The 16,285-nt window shown below is 44.0% G+C and overlaps 2 protein-coding genes across 9 annotated transcripts; both read left to right on the top strand.

Moving 5' to 3' along the window:
• The first annotated feature begins 225 nt into the window (after positions 1 to 225).
• Positions 226 to 9,317, top strand: LOC136562348 (serpin B6-like). 5 transcript variants are annotated; one of them, XM_066559151.1, is made up of 8 exons: positions 226 to 384; positions 2,572 to 2,662; positions 3,062 to 3,239; positions 4,116 to 4,253; positions 4,831 to 4,948; positions 5,185 to 5,327; positions 6,915 to 7,082; positions 8,043 to 9,317. In XM_066559151.1, the coding sequence occupies exons 3-8, from the start codon at positions 3,072 to 3,074 to the stop codon at positions 8,445 to 8,447; spliced, it is 1,140 nt and encodes a 379-aa protein (XP_066415248.1). In that variant the 5' UTR covers positions 226 to 384; positions 2,572 to 2,662; positions 3,062 to 3,071; the 3' UTR covers positions 8,448 to 9,317. The 5 variants fall into 5 exon arrangements, with proteins under 5 accessions (XP_066415248.1, XP_066415224.1, XP_066415240.1 ...); XM_066559127.1 differs by having other exon boundaries at positions 2,572 to 2,681; XM_066559143.1 differs by having other exon boundaries at positions 2,569 to 2,662.
• Positions 9,318 to 9,537: 220 nt separating this feature from the next.
• LOC136562305 (serpin B6-like) lies at positions 9,538 to 15,461 on the top strand. 4 transcript variants are annotated; one of them, XM_066559075.1, is made up of 8 exons: positions 9,538 to 9,652; positions 10,305 to 10,395; positions 10,796 to 10,973; positions 11,842 to 11,979; positions 12,590 to 12,707; positions 12,944 to 13,086; positions 14,140 to 14,307; positions 14,992 to 15,461. In XM_066559075.1, the coding sequence occupies exons 3-8, from the start codon at positions 10,806 to 10,808 to the stop codon at positions 15,397 to 15,399; spliced, it is 1,143 nt and encodes a 380-aa protein (XP_066415172.1). In that variant the 5' UTR covers positions 9,538 to 9,652; positions 10,305 to 10,395; positions 10,796 to 10,805; the 3' UTR covers positions 15,400 to 15,461. The 4 variants fall into 4 exon arrangements, with proteins under 4 accessions (XP_066415172.1, XP_066415148.1, XP_066415164.1 ...); XM_066559051.1 differs by having other exon boundaries at positions 10,305 to 10,414; XM_066559067.1 differs by lacking the exon at positions 9,538 to 9,652 and adding an exon at positions 9,851 to 9,963 and having other exon boundaries at positions 10,305 to 10,414.
• The last annotated feature ends 824 nt before the right edge of the window (positions 15,462 to 16,285 follow it).

The raw sequence follows: 16,285 nt of genomic DNA, 5'->3' as shown, positions 1-16,285 counted from the left end.
TGCGAGGAAGGGTTAAGCCCGTACGGTGTCTGGCTACAGCAACAGCTCGATTTGGCTCAAAGCAATCCTAGCTAGAAATAAGGAATTAATAGCGCCTCACGGACCTGGGGTGCTTTCTGTCAGCTCTGCCACGAGAGGGAGGCAGAGGTGGACAAACACGGGCCGTGGCCGGCGGAGCTCAAACGGGAGGGGAGAGGCGGCTGCCGAGACTCCCTGAGGCGGGGGGGCCGCCATTTTATCGGGAGGGGCTGCGGCGCCTCCCGTTCCCGGCGGCCAAGGGAGAAGCGCCTCAGCCTCTGGCTAGATCCCGGGAGGGGCCGGGCTCCTATCCTTTCCCTCTGCTCGGCTGCGCTTCCGGGAACAGGGAAGGCGGCGGCCGGCGGGGTGAGTGCGGCGGCCGCGTTGCTGCTGCGTTGTCTTGAAGGTTTTCCACGGGGAAGCCTGTGCCTGTGTTTTTTAGGGTTTTCTTGTTTGGCGGGTTTTTTAGGAAGTAGGGCTGAATGGCGTTGCTTTTATTGCGTTTTCTGTTTTGTTTCTTTTTCTTCCCTCTTTCGTGACATTCCCTAAACGCAGCTGCTTCTTGCCAGCTGGAGCCGCGGCGGTGCGGCTGGAGCTCTTCGTGTGGGTGCGCCGGGAGCACTGCGGGGTTGAGGCGTCTCCCGCGGGTCAAGCCCGGGGCGGGGACGGAAGAGGAACTCTTCGCTCCAGGGAGGGCCAAACCTTTGGCTTTTTGTGCCTCAGCTTGCTGGAACAGTGTCAGGTTCCTCCCTGTCCTTCCCCGCCCGTGCAGAGGCGCAGGGGTCAGGAGCCCGACAGCAGCGGGACCGTGTCATTCCCTGTGTCCCAGGGAGAGCTGCGATGCCAAGGCCCATCACTAGGAGCTGTCCGCGCTCTTACCCTGCAAGTGTTTTAACATCGCTCCCAACTCTCCAAATCCTAAATGAAGCCTTTTCCTGTAAGAAAGCCTGCTTTGGTTCAGTGCATGGGAAAAAGGGGTGTCTGTGCCACAGACAGGGCTTTGTCCGTGGAGATGGACATGGCCTGGTGCTCACTGCCCCGAGTTCCCTCTGGAGTTGAAAGAGTCAGCTTGAGACTCCTCTGATGTAGCTGACTCACCGTGGGGAAGTGTCCTTGTTTGCCGGACACTGATGCCGTAGTTTTTGTGGGAAGTGTCTCTTGGGTTGCGAGCTGGAGGAGAGCTGCAGCCTGCTGTGGTTTCCCCATGGCGAGGCCCTGCAGTGGTTGTCTACTAATTGATTTACATACAGCCTTTCAGTCCATAAAGACTGTCCTGAAGCATAGATGTTGACTGCTGAGAATATACACTTGAAATTCAGTGGTAGGAACACAAAACCTCTGCAGAAGTGTCTCATTGCTGACCTGCAGAGCATGGGGAGAGCAGAGTAAGGAATGAGTTGCTGTCAGCAAACCCTTTGACCACTGAGGGCTTTGCAGCAGTTTACAATTGACTGACAAATATGTATTTGTATCATGACGTTTTTTGTTCCTTAAAGTGTGGTCATTGTGTATTGTCTCTGAAACTGTAGATTCCAAATTGTGCATTGTGTCTGATGAGAAGTTTGTCTGTAGTTATGTTGCTACTCCTGAGCTGCAGAGGAGGCATAGTTGACTGTGCAGATGTAACTCCTAGCCTTGTGTCACAGCTGTTGAATATTTTTTATTATACTTATGAATATTAATTATTATTTAAATGCCCCTGAATTTCAGGCAAGCAAATAGTGTCAGTTGCATCCTTTTGTCTGTAAATTCTTGCCTATTGTGGAAGTCCTAAAGACACTTTCTAGAAAACAGAAATTTAAATGTAAATTTCTGCCTGTTGGTGTCACTATTCCTGTGTGTTTTGACCCGGAGGTTAAAAAAACCGTATTGCTAGCAATCTGCAGATACTGGGATAGTAGGAAAATTCTGGTCTACATTGTAACTAATGTGAATGCTATGTGTCTTTTCTTTATTCTGTGCAGTGCATAAATTACTCATTCAGACACAAGTGGAGGATTGTTTCCATCTAAGCATGCTTGTGTTTTGGTTGTACTCTTTTCAAGTTACGGGAGAAGAGAAATAGGATTAAATTGCTACTGGTTATAGTAAAGCTGCTAGCAAGGAATTTTCTTGGTTTGAAAAGCATGCATGTGGAAACTTGCTCTTTTCAACTCTCTAAGATAATGAATCAGTAGTATGAATTAGGTGGTGGTTTTGTATTTGGTAGCAACATGTCAACACTAGGCCCTGCCTAATGAGAAAAAGAAAAGAGATAGTAAAACCTATCAGCATTTATCTTATGATGATTTATGATACTTATCTGTGGTTAACTCAGTGTTCTAGTACCTATTGCTCATTTAATAGGTGTGGTGTTTAATCTCAGATTCACTGCCTATAGCAGATGAATACAGCGTATGACAGTTTATGATTGTGTGCGTTGCCATGTTGCAGGCAATAAAATGGAACTAAAATGAACTTTGATTTTTTTTTTCTTTGTAATACAGCAGGAAATTGCAGTTACCTGTCATGCTGGTGATGTAAATTTTTTTCTTTCCTTCTTTTATCTAGCAGGCCAAGTCATTCTGCTGACTTCTCCAAGTCTGGCTGGCAGGTTTAAAACCCAGTGTACCCACGTAGAAGCAAGCTGCAGCTACCACTGAAGGTCTGTAGAATTAGAGAAGGTAAGAATTGGTAATTCTGCTGTTCTGATGTCTAACTTTGCCTCTGGTGGTCTAATAAATGGAAATTATTTTCTATGTGAAGTCAAGAGAAACTTCTTTCAGGAAGTCCTGACCAAAAAGCTGTTGTGCCTGATCACCTCAAAAGAAGTCACACTGTGTAGGTATGGGATTGAAATTTGAAGTAGCCTCTAAATTAGTAAAATAACTCAAAGGTGTAGTATGGGATCTCAGGTGCTTGTGGCACAAGTCAGTTTTCAGTGAGCTGATAATTTTCCAGCCTTTGCTGCCTAGTTTATGCTGGGAAGTGTAGAAGGTATACAAATAACTGTTTTGTATTCAAATAAATTTGAATTGTTCTCATTCTGTGTTTTATGTCCCAGGCTTGGAAGCATGGAAAGCCTCTGTGCAGCAAACAGCACTTTTGCTGTGGACCTGTTAAGAAAGCTGTGTGAGATGAAAAGCGGGCAGAATGTGTTCTTTTCACCATTTAGTATTTCTTCTGCTTTGTCTATGGTTTTACTGGGTGCAAGAGGTAGCACTGAAGCCCAAATAAGCAAGGTAGGTCAAAATAAACTTGGTGGATTGCATTTGATGGGATCATATGAGGAAGAGATGTGTCATCCAGTCTGTGACATGCATTTGTCTAAACTGTGATTGTCACTGTGGCATGAGAGAGCAGAGCTCTTCCTCTGGTGTTTGTATAACGGCAATCAATTTTCATTGATTTTGAAAGGGGACATTCTTTCATTATGAAATAAGAGTTTCCTGGTTTTGTTGTGTGGTGATTTTGGGGTTTTTTTTGAGACACATCATCTTTAATATGTAATTGAGAGGTGTTTTGTTTTTTTTTTTTTTAATTTAGCTTGATCAGTTTCCAGCTCCATAAAATATTTTGCTCTGCTTCTTCGCTTGGGCTTAATATCAGACAACATATGTTTTCAAAACATAGCCAGACACATAAAAATAAAATCCACAGTGACTGAATGTCAAACTGTAAGCATGGTTTAGACTTTTTTGATTTAAACTTGCTTAGGTAGCAGATACTACTTGTCATGTGTTTTACATATGACCTGAAAAAGTTAAGTGCAGAATCAGTCCTTTTGGTTCTGTTATTGGGCTCCTTTGCAAAGTGAGAGATGAGTAAAAACCTGTATTTTTAAAAAATATTTACTGTTAAGAAAAGTTTCTCAAAAACTTTTGTTGCCATTGTTGGAAATACTCAAAATGCATCTGGACACAGTCCTGGACTATGGGCAGTAAATGTTCCTGCTTGGGCAGGGCTTTGTAGCAGATTGTCCCCACAGGTCCCTTCCAGACTGAGCCATTCTATGATCCTGTAGCTCTTGCCTTGAGGGAAGGAAAATCAGGACTGCTGACTCTGCTGCTCCCCAATTTATGAGTTGTACCAGAAGTGCAGATGTTGTCTTTGTGCAGGTGCTTTCTCTGAAGAATGCCCAGGATGCTCACAATGGGTATCAGTCCCTTCTCTCTGAAATTAATGATCCAAACACCAAATACATCCTGAGAACTGCGAACCGGCTCTATGGAGAAAAGACCTTTGAGTTTCTTGCAGTGAGTAGCCATTAAATTTGTGATGATTCTTAGGACAATGCACTTGCTGCCACTTTCCTCTGGAGGTCAAGGCAGGCTTTGGGGTTTGATTTCCAATGTTTCTGTGCTGAGAGTCAGGAGTGCAATGGATTCTGCCAGAGCCTGGTGTCTGAACTTGGTGGAGAATCTCCTTTAAATAACATGGGATCTGAATATGGCAAAGCACAGTAAAGTCCATCAGTGTCTACACTTGAGGGTTCTGTGATGCATTCATTTATTTGGCTGTGGGACAAATGGTTGATGTATCTCTTAGCAAAAGTCTTACAAAGAAAACATATTAAATCGTATATACCTGAAGCATAAAATACAAACAGGAAAAAAAATAACCATACTACAGGGAATAAGCCATTTGATTTAATAACAATTCCTAGTTCAAAGAAGTGGTATAAATCCTAGAAGGAACTTGTCAGTGAGAAGTTTAAGCTATATGACGCTGGGGAAGGAAAGCTGGCAGATTTCCTTGTAGAATGTAAGAATCACCTGTGTCTGAATGAGAGTGAATCTCTTGCTGAAAATCTGTTGTGAATGTCCCTGTTAGTCATTTATAGAGTCCAGTCAGAAATCCTACCATGCTGGCCTGGAACAGATGGACTTCCTGCATGCTTGGGAGGATTCCAGGAAACAAATCAATGGCTGGGTGGAGGAAAGAACTGAAGGTGAGTGCTTTTCCAAGGGCCCAGTTGTGTTTAATGGAAGCCATTGTCTGGGTAAACACCTAGTTCAGGATATAGGATTGGGAATTCAAACAACTCAAATGCTGAGCTGTTGCTGTGCCTGGTACATGATTCTCTTCTCTATTGTTTATTAATCGCAGACCAGATACTATCTTGGATAGTAATTAGATCCATGTCAACCTCTTAATTAATGTGTGTTTTTTCTTTGTGCCTTAAAGGTAAAATTCAGAACCTGTTGGCAGAGGGGATTCTGGATTCCCTGACCAGGCTTGTGTTGGTGAATGCCATCTATTTCAAAGGCAAGTGGGAAGAGCAGTTCAACAAACAGAGTACCAGAGAAAGGCCATTCCAAATTAATAAGGTATGATGTGCTAAAATTCTGACAATACCCTGTTAATCTGAAGTAGCCTGAATTGACCACCTTTAAGAAGAAATTAAATCTTTCAGTCAGGTTTGCCTTGGGTGGGATGTATGAGATTCGTTCTGTCCCCTCCCTTTCATATGAATACCATCTTTGCTGACTTTCTCTGAACTTTCACATCATTAATAGAACCTTTCATGTAGCACAAAGACAGGTGTGAAAGCTTGTGAATTTAAGTCTTCTTCAGTCAGAGCTTCCTTGCTGCATTCCTGCCCCCGAGCCAATCCAAAGTAAATGGAAAACAAATTTCCTCTGAAGACCTGTGTTCTCTGCAGCCTTGTTTTTAGAAGTAGATCAGTGCTCCTGAGGAGGACTTGGCCTCTGGCATGGGCAGGCCGTGGCTGCCCCTCAGGATTCTTTGCAGCCCAGGGTTGGCCTCCAGAAGTCATGAACAAGACCTGGTAATGTGCCTTCCTTAACTCACCTGCTTGAAGCAACCATTGAGGAAAATTGAAGCCCTCATGCCTGCCTGGAAACTGTCCCTCCCTGCAGTGGTGAAATAAATCCAGGAAGGCTTTTAAATGCTACTAGCACTTTTAAATAAGGGAGTGTTACTGTTCACCCCATACTCTGTACAAGAGCTTCAGAGACAGGTTTGGTTCCTGACACCTTGTCCTCTGTGAACATTTGGAAATGCAAGGTGTAAACTGAAACATTAAGCTAGTTATTTTACATGCTGTTCAGTAACAAAGAGTTACTTTGACATCCCAGGAACATTTCCAAAATCTTATGAAATTATTTCTCTGACTCTTGCACTTCTTATGAGTCACTGGATGATTTTCTATTGTGTTGTGGCTTTCCTTTTGCTTGTCGATCCTTTTTATGTGTCACTGCTGTTGCAAAATAATTTCTGCCATATTCTTTCTGGGCATTATTCCAATGGGCATTAGTTTAATTACAAAAAGCTGCTTATTTGAAAATCTCATGAAGGGAAGAGAGAAAGCAGTGAAACTGAGAAGAAGGAAAATAATGATGTAAACAATAGTAGCTGATGCTCCATGTGGAAATAGAATAAGATAGCAGAAAATGAAAATGAGAATAGAATCTCTCCCATTATTACTATCCTCATGACTTTTAAGAATTCATAATAATACTCTTTCTTGGTAGTTTTAGTGGATTTTAAAATTACATTTTAAAATATTTTAAGTCTTTGTTATAGCCACACAGAACCACATGGACTAACAATACATACACTGAAATAACTTATTCTTTTATTGCAAAGAACAATGCCCCTGCTTATTACTAGCTCACTTTAGTGCTTGGCACTAGTTCTTAAGTTAACAAAAGTGTGAGAACATGAATTTACCTTAAATGAATATTCCCAAACATTTTTACGTTAATAATTAAAAAGGAAATCTCAGGATTTTTAGTTATTAACAAAGGACGGTGTGGTGTCTGTGCTCTGTGGTGTGTAATCAGTTCCCTTTGGTCAAATCCTAAAATGCCATGAGTAACTTGCTGCCTGCTTTGTAGTGTGAGACCAGCAGAGAAGCTCAGCACTAACTGTTGGCATCTCTTGATTTCTAGAACGAGACCAGACCTGTGCAGATGATGTTCAAGGAGGCAAATTTTAACATGACCTACATTGGGGACTTCCAGACCAAAATCCTGGAGCTGCCCTATGTGGGTAATGAACTGAGCATGATCATCCTGCTCCCTGATGCAATCCAGGATGGCTCCACAGGCTTGGAGAGAGTAAGTAGTTGAGCTGAGTGCAAAGACAGCCTGAATCCTTCCAGGGAAGAAAGTCTGATATTGCACAGAGACCTGCAGTTGAGTTCCAGAGCAATTGTGTCTCTGGTGCTCAAGGCCAGCAGAAATGTCCCTCTCCTCCCTGTCCCCAAAGGGACAGCCCCACAGCCCCTGCTATGTCAGTGCTGCTCAGGCCATGTGCTGCTCCCTTAGGCAGAGGCTCTGGAAGCAGAGCTGGCCCTGCTCAGGGGCAGAGGTCAGCTGTGGTTGTGGGGAAGGCACAGTATGGTGATGATTGAATGTGGAGAGGGGATTTTGGGTGGGCTCTTTGGAAGTGCTGGGGCTTGTCCTACAGTACAAATGTTGTGTTGTGTGCTGAGCAGCTGGGAGGTGGTGTGTGGCTCACTGGCTGGAAAGAGGCTCAGAGGAAAGGGCAGGATCTCTTTTGTGGGGAGGGTAGGATACCTGTTTGATCTCTTTGGAACTCTGGACCAGGAGTTTATGAATAAAGTTCTCTAAGACTGACTGCAAAGGGCCTTTGTGAACACACTGTTTTCATAATGCTGCTGACTGACCTGTAGGATGAACTTTTGGTAAAGTGATAGAAGAACTGGGTTTAGATTCTTTGGATCCTTGTTAACTGTTCTGTGCCTTTCTGTCCCATAAGAAAAAATTAAAAAAAAAAAATCCATGGACAATTTAACATGTTCTGTAGAAGCTAACATTACATGGAGGAGATTGATCCCTATTATAGCTATCAGAAAAAACAGTAGGTAATGATCTTGGCAGGGGCAGTATGCTCTAGTGAGAGGTAAAACTTGCAGTTTTGACTTGAGAAACACTGAGCAGGTAAAAAAAGATGCATCTTATACAATATAAACAAATCATATAATCAGTTCATTTGCAAGTATAACTCTGATTCAATTCTCATTGTAACTAAGTAAATCTGAAATTTTTCTTCAGCTGGAAAGAGAACTTACATATGAGAAGCTAATAGATTGGATCAATCCTGAAATGATGGACTCTACAAAAGTGAGGGTGTCTTTACCCCGATTTAAACTGGAAGAAAATTATGATCTGAAACCGCTTCTGAGCAGCATGGGAATGCCTGATGCATTTGATTTGGGGAAGGCAGACTTCTCAGGAATCTCATCTGGGAACGAGCTGGTGCTCTCTGAAGTGGTTCACAAATCCTTTGTGGAAGTCAATGAAGAAGGCACTGAAGCAGCTGCTGCCACAGCTGCAGTGATGATGATGCGCTGTGCAATGATAGTTCCGGAATTCACTGCTGATCATCCCTTCCTCTTCTTCATCCGGCACAACAAAACTTGCAGCATTTTGTTCTGTGGCAGATTTTGCTGTCCCTAAGGAGGAGATGTCTTGGCTGCATAGGTGCCTTCAGACAATAAATTCATATTTCCCTAGAACAAGGTGACTCATTCTGCACTAATTGTCTCTTTCAGCTGTGCCTGAACTTCTTCTGTAGTCTTGATCTTAGGCTTGGCAGGAATAACAGATCTGCTTAGACAAACAGAGCACCTGCCACATCCAACTCCTCCTGTGCCTGTGTGCAGAGGTCTCCAGGTTCTTGCTGACACAAGAACCATCCCACTTGCTCTGTGAGTGCTTCTTCTGTGCTTGACTTCACTTTTGGTGTCCAGCAGGCAGAGTCAGGCAGTGAGAGCCCATGGGATTGTTACTTTTGCTTGTGACAAGGCTGGAGCACATTTGTAGCTGCCCTCCACTTTTACCTTCTAGTCTTCTCCATTGAGTGCCTTGATACATTGCCTGGAGCTGAAAGGAGTTTTTGGCAGCCTGTTCCAGGTATTGCAGAACATCCTACATAGATGGGGGCTTTTAGCTAACAACTGGAGCCGCACTTAGGCATGAATGGGAATGAAAGTATGCTGTTATAAGAGATGTACCTGGGAGGTATTTGTGGGGTTGAGTACCTTTATTCCTCGCTCCAGGACACTTGGGTTTATTACCTGTCCCCTGGTTCTGGTCCTTTAACAAAGAATGAAATAAAAGGGCAGATGCTGCCTATGGAATATTTGAAGGAGAAAGTTAATTTCAATTTTTTTTTTTTTGCTACTGTTATATGTTTATCCTATTAATATTTTCTTAAACACCATAGTTTACCTGTATAATACCAAAGACAGAGATGTAACAGCTTTCCTTATATTGGGATGTATTTTGTGGGTCCCGTTCCTGGAATAATAAAAGAAGTATAAGCACTGCATGGTTCTATGTCTCCTTTTTCAGTTCTAAATTATACCCGTATGTGTCGGGCTGTGGCAGGAGGAAGAGCCTTCTGGCAGGGCCCGGCGGGGTTGGGTGTCGCTGGCCCGGCCCAGCGGGCGCTGTCTCCTCGCCGCGGTTGTCGCCGGCCGGGCAGGGGCGCGGCCAAGCGGCCCCGGCTGCGCTGGGGCTGCGCGGGGCGGGAGGGGCCCGGGGCAGCTCCGCGCTGTCCCCGCCCGCGGGGCATCCTGCGGGAATGGGGCGGTATCGCGGTGAAAGGCGGAACTGTTTCCTCGGCTCCCGAAACCGCAGCGCTGCTCGGGCAGCGAGGGGTGCGGGCTGTGAAGGGGTTTGGGTGCGGGGCTCGCACGGAAGCGAAGGCACCACTGGGCCGTTGCTTTAGATGTTGGCTCGGGAGGTGCCGGTGTTTTCTTTAGCACAGAGCTTGCTAAAAGACCTTTGCAGAGCTGCCGTGCCGACTGTGTGTCTGCCTGAGAGAGCTGGCATCGATATTAGGAATTTCTGTGGGAGGGCAGTGCAGGAAATCCCCAAATTCTGATGCGAACTTCTCCCCACATTTGGGTATAAAAGGAAGCAGCAAATCTGCCAGTTCTGCTTCAAGAAGTGTGGGGGTAGCTGCTGCGTGAGTGAAATGTGTGGGGATGCGGGGTGTGTCAGTTAGAAGAGTTTTAACGTGGGTTTGCCGGCACAAATCCTTCCAATTTCCAGTTATAATGCAACGAATTTTTCTTTTATATGTAGTCCCATTAACTTGGAGCGATTAGTAAAGTTGTTGGTAATGTGCGGAAGATATATCCTATTATAATGTGATTTATATTTGCTTAGTATGGTTGGGGATTTTAGTTTGTTTGGGATTTCTTATTGTGCTTTTTTCCGATTTGTTTGTGAGGGGTTTTTTTCTTATTTTTCGGTAAAAGATTGTTTTAATGACAATGAAATTCTTGCTTGTTCTCTTGCTTTTAGGCAAAGTCCTTCTGCTGGCTTCTCCTAGCCTGGTGGGCAGGTTTAAAACCCAACGTGCATACACAGAAGCAAGCTGCAGCTACCACTGAAGGTCTGTAGACTTAGAGAAGGTAAGAGTTGGTAATTCTGCTGTTCTAACTTTGGCTCTGGTGGTCCAATGAAGGGAAATTATTTGCTTTGTGAAGTCTAGAGAAACTGCCTTCTATATGGACGACCAAAATGCTGTTGTGCCTGATCACGTCAAAAGATGTCACCCTGTGTAGGCATGGGACTGAAATTTAAAAGCAGACACTAAACTGGTAAAATAACTCAAAGGTGTAGTATGGGATCTAATGTGCTTGTGGCACCAAATCAGTTTTCAGTGAGCTGATAATTTTCCAGCCTTTGCTGCCTAGTTTATGCTGGGAAGTGTAAAAGGTATACAAATAACAAATAACTGTTTTGTATTCAAATAAATTTGAATCATTCTCGTTCTGTGTTTTATGTCCCAGGCTGGGAAGCATGGAAAGCCTCTGTGCAGCAAACAGCACTTTTGCTGTGGACCTGTTAAGAAAGCTGTGTGAGAAGAAAAGTGGGCAGAATGTGTTCTTTTCACCATTTAGTATTTCTTCTGCTTTGTCTATGGTTTTGCTGGGTGCAAGAGGTAGCAATGAAGCCCAAATTCGTAAGGTAGGTCACAATAAAGTTATTGGATTGCATTTGATGGGATCATATGAGGAAGAGATGTGTCATCCAGTCTGTGACATGCACTTGTGCTAAACTGTGATCGTCACTGTGGCGTGAGAGAGCAGAGCTCTTCCTCTGGAGTGTGTGTGTAAACAGAACCTGTTTTCTTTGGTTTTTCAGTGTGAGCTTTGTTCAGTATGAAATGAAGAATTTTCTGGATTTAGTGTGTGCAGGTTTTTGAGGGTGATCTTCCTTAATATATAATTAGAAGGTTCCTGGAATTGTTTTTTTTTTTTTTTGATCAATAGGTGGCTACATAAATTATTTTCTTTTCCTTGCTTGCTTGGGCTTATTATCATATGATACATGTTCTCAAAAAGGAGCCAGGCATATAAAACTATATTAAAAATCCCTGTGCCTCTATTTCAAACTGGTAACTGCAATTTGATTTATTCCTTTTTAAAAATGTGCTCAGGTAGCAAATATCTCTTGTCTTGTGTTGTATGTAGGATGTGACACTATTGAGTGCAGAATCAATCATTTTGATTTGGATGTTTGCTTCCTTTAAATGTGGGAGTGAAGTATAAACTCTGATCTTTTTTCCATGTACTTCATGAAAATTTCTCAAATACCTGCGTTGTTCCTGTAGTTCCAGATAGTCAAAATCCATGGACACAGTCTGAGCTACCAGCTCTAGGTATCCCTGCTTGGGCAGGGCTTTGGAGCAGACTGTCCCTACAGGTCCCTTCCAGACTGAGCCATTCTGTGATCCTGTAGCTCTTGCCTTGAGGGAAGGAAAATCAGGACTGCTGACTCTGCTGCTCCCCAATTTATGAGTTGTACCAGCACTGCAGATGTTGTCTTTGTGCAGGTGCTTTCTCTGAAGAATGCCCAGGATGCTCACAATGGGTATCAGTCCCTTCTCTCTGAAATTAATGATCCAAACACCAAATACATCCTGAGAACTGCGAACCGGCTCTATGGAGAAAAGACCTTTGAGTTTCTTGCAGTGAGTAGCCATTAAATTTGTGATGATTCTTAGGACAATGCACTTGCTGCCTCTTTCCTCTGGAGGTCAAGGCAGGCTTTGGGGTTTGATTTCCAATGTTTCTGTGCTGAGAGTCAGGAGTGCAATGGATTCTGCCAGAGCCTGCTGTCTGAACTTGGTGGAGAATCTCCTTTAAATAACATGGGATCTGAATATGGCAAAGCACAGTAAAGTCCATCAGTGTCTACACTTGAGGGTTCTGTGATGCATTCATTTATTTGGCTGTGGGACAAATAGTTGGTGTATCCCTTAGCAGAAGTCTCTTAAAGTAATTTATAAAATTAAATGTCATGTCCATAAAGCACAAAATAAAAACAAGAATTCCCCCCCCCCCCGCCACCATCCTTGTCTATGAAGTGTAGAAGTTTGGAGTACTGTGCATAAGCCATAACAATATTGATTCTTTGTTGAAAGAAGTGGAATAAATCCTAGTAGGAACATGTTACCGTAATGGCTCTGTATGATGCTGGGGAAGGAAAGCTGGCAGATTTCCTTCGGGGATGCAAGAATCACCTGTGTCTGAATGAGAGTGAATCTCTTGCTGAAAATCTGTTGTGAATGTCCCTGTTAGTCATTTATAGAGTCCAGTCAGAAATCCTACCATGCTGGCCTGGAACAGATGGACTTCCTGCATGCTTGGGAGGATTCCAGGAAACAAATCAATGGCTGGGTGGAGGAAAGAACTGAAGGTGAGTGCTTTTCCAAGGGCCCAGTTGTGTTTAATGGAAGCCGTTGTCTGGGTAAACACCTAGTTCAGGATATAGGATTGGGAATTCAAACAACTCAAATGCTGAGCTGTTGCTGTGCCTGGTACATGATTCTCTTCTCTATTGTTTATTAATCGCAGACCAGATACTATCTTGGATAGTAATTAGATCCATGTCAACCTCTTAATTAATGTGTGTTTTTTCTTTGTGCCTTAAAGGTAAAATTCAGAACCTGTTGGCAGAGGGGACTCTGGATTCCCTGACCAGGCTTGTGTTGGTGAATGCCATCTATTTCAAAGGCAAGTGGGAAGAGCAGTTCAACAAACAGAGTACCAGAGAGTGGCCATTCCAAATTAATAAGGTATGATGTGCTAAAATGCTGACAATAGACTGTTAGGTGGATGTTGTCTGAAATGACCACCTTTAGGAAGAAATTAGATCTTTCAATCAGGGTTCCCTCGGATAGGCTGTGTGAGATTCCTTATTCCCCCTCCCTTTCGTTTGAAGTCTCTCTTTGCTGACTTTCTCTGAACTTTCACATCATTACTAGAACTTCTGATATAGCACAAAGACAGGTGTGAAAGTTTGTGAATTTAAGTCTTCTTCAGTCAGAGCTTCCTTGCTGCATTCCTGCCCCTGAGCCAATCCATATGAAATGGAAAGCAAATTTCCTCTGAAGACCCGCTCTGCAGTCTCGTTTTTAGAACTGCTCCTGAGGAGGACTTGGCCTCTGGCATGGGCAGGCTGTGTCTGCCCCTCAGGATTCTTTGCAGCCCAGGGTTGGCCTCCAGAAGTCATGAACAAGACCTGGTAATGTGCCTTCCTTAAGTCACCTGCTTGAAGCAACAGTTGAGGAAAATTGAAGATCTCATGCCTGCCTGGAAACTGTCCCTCCCTGCAGTGGTGAAATAAATCCAGGAGTATTTGAAAGTGCTGATATAACTTCTAAATAAGGGAATGTTGCTGCTTACCCCAAGACTACCTCCAACAGCATTTCAGAGACTGCTGGAATGACTAGGCTCCTGCCACCTTGGTCTCTCCCTATTGGAATGTGTTGAAAAAGCTGGCAGGAGTATCCAAAGACACTGTTGCAGTTTTCTATTCCCTACAGCTGTGCAAGCTTAGAACCAGGTTTCAAGTTGCAACGCCGCAAGATACAGGGCAGATGAATAATCTCAACTTTTGAGTTGTGGTGGAATATTGTGCATTGCTGCTGCTCCTGGGCAGGTTTTACCTCATGCTTTCCAAAAGGCAGTGTTAGGGCTGCAGTGAATAGGACTGCTGTCGATCAGTGGTGTGTGATCAGTTCCCTTTGGTCAAATCCTAAAATGCCATGAGTAACTTGCTGCCTGCTTTGTAGTGTGAGACCAGCAGAGAAGCTCAGCACTAACTGTTGGCATCTCTTGATTTCTAGAACGAGACCAGACCTGTGCAGATGATGTTCAAGGAGGCAAATTTTAACATGACCTACATTGGGGACTTCCAGACCAAAATCCTGGAGCTGCCCTATGTGGGTAATGAACTGAGCATGATCATCCTGCTCCCTGATGCAATCCAGGATGGCTCCACAGGCTTGGAGAGAGTAAGTAGTTGAGCTGAGTGCAAAGACAGCCTGAATCCTTCCAGGGAAGAAAGTCTGATATTGCACAGAGACCTGCAGTTGAGTTCCAGAGCAATTGTGTCTCTGGTGCTCAAGGCCAGCAGAAATGTCCCTCTCCTCCCTGTCCCCAAAGGGACAGCCCCACAGCCCCTGCTATGTCAGTGCTGCTCAGGCCATGTGCTGCTCCCTTAGGCAGAGGCTCTGGAAGCAGAGCTGGCCCTGCTCAGGGGCAGAGGTCAGCTGTGGTTGTGGGGAAGGCACAGTATGGTGATGATTGAATGTGGAGAGGGGATTTTGGGTGGGGTCTTTGGAAGTGTTGTGGCTTGTCCTGTAGGTGTTGTGTGCTGAGCAGCTGGGAGGTGGTGTGTGGCTCACTGGCTGGAAAGAGGCTCAGAGGAAAGGGCAGGATCTCTTTTGTGGGGAGGCTAGGATACCTGTTTGGGCTCTTTGGCAATCTCATTGAGGAAGTTATTACCAAGGCTTCTTGAGTCATTTATTCCCCAAATAAAAATGAAAAGAAAAACCCACAGTCTTCATGCATAACAAAGGGAAAAACCCCATGCATATTATGTGCTATGTGAATAAGCAAACAGAAATCAGTACTTTGGTTATGTAATATGATCTCAATTCTCATTGTAATGAAGTAAATTTGGAATTTTTCTTCAGCTGGAAAGAGAACTTACACATGATAAGCTGATGGGTTGGATCAGTCCAAAAATGATGACATCTACAGAGGTGATGGTGTATTTACCCAGATTTAAACTGGAAGAAGATTATGATCTGAAACCGGTTCTGAGCAGCATGGGAATGCCTGATGCATTTGAGTCAGGGAAGGCTGACTTTTCAGGAATCTCACCTAGTAATGAGCTGGTGCTCTCTGAAGTGATTCACAAATCCTTTGTGGAAGTCAATGAAGAAGGCACTGAAGCAGCTGCTGCCACAGCTATGGTAATATGTGGATGTTCCGCTGTTATGTCCACTGCAGAATTCACTGCTGATCATCCCTTCCTCTTCTTCATCCGGCACAACAAAACTTGCAGCATTTTGTTCTGTGGCAGATTTTGCTGTCCCTAAGGAGGAGATGTCTTGGCTGCATAGGTGCCTTCAGACAATAAATTCATATTTCCCTAGAACAAGGTGACTCATTCTGCACTAATTGTCTCTTTCAGCTGTGCCTGAACTTCTTCTGTAGTCTTGATCTTAGGCTTGGCAGGAATAACAGATCTGCTTAGACAAACAGAGCACCTGCCACATCCAACTCCTCCTGTGCCTGTGTGCAGAGGTCTCCAGGTTCTTGCTGACACAAGAACCATCCCACTTGCTCTGTGAGTGCTTCTTCTGTGCTTGACTTCACTTTTGGTGTCCAGCAGGCAGAGTCAGGCAGTGAGAGCCCATGGGATTGTTACTTTTGCTTGTGACAAGGCTGGAGCACATTTGTAGCTGCCCTCCACTTTTACCTTCCAGTCTTCTCCATTGAGTGCCTTGATACATTGCCTGGAGCTGAAAGGAGTTTTTGGCAGCCTGTTCCAGGTTCTAGCTGAGCTTCTTGTGTAGATGTGTGGTTTTGGCTAACAACTGGACCACCACTTAGTAAAGAACAATTTTGCAGCATATGTCCTTAGAGGGTGTTTATGGTGAGAACCATCACCACAGGAGATCTTGAGTTTTTCACCTGGTTCTAGTCCTTTAACAAGAATGTAGTCTAACTGTGGAATACCAAGGACACAGCCGAAACAGCATTTCTGAGACAGGGATGTTTTTTTGCACTTTCTGTTTTTGAAATACTGAAAGAACTCTAAGTGCTGTAGAGATCTGTTTCTTTTTGCTACTATTAACAGTGCATCTTTTAACCAATTTTCTGAAAATTATTTCTTGTAATACCCGCTTCTATGTAGCTTGTTTGGAGTTCTTTGCTAAAACAGATTTTTCTGGATAGTGAACCCAAGGTGCTTACTTGGCT

The sequence above is a fragment of the Molothrus aeneus genome, chromosome 1 (genome assembly GCF_037042795.1).
Source record: "Molothrus aeneus isolate 106 chromosome 1, BPBGC_Maene_1.0, whole genome shotgun sequence".
NCBI classification, from domain to species: Eukaryota; Metazoa; Chordata; class Aves; order Passeriformes; family Icteridae; genus Molothrus; species Molothrus aeneus.
Note: the sequence above shows the minus strand (reverse complement) of the source record. Positions and strands in the feature narration are given on the sequence as shown.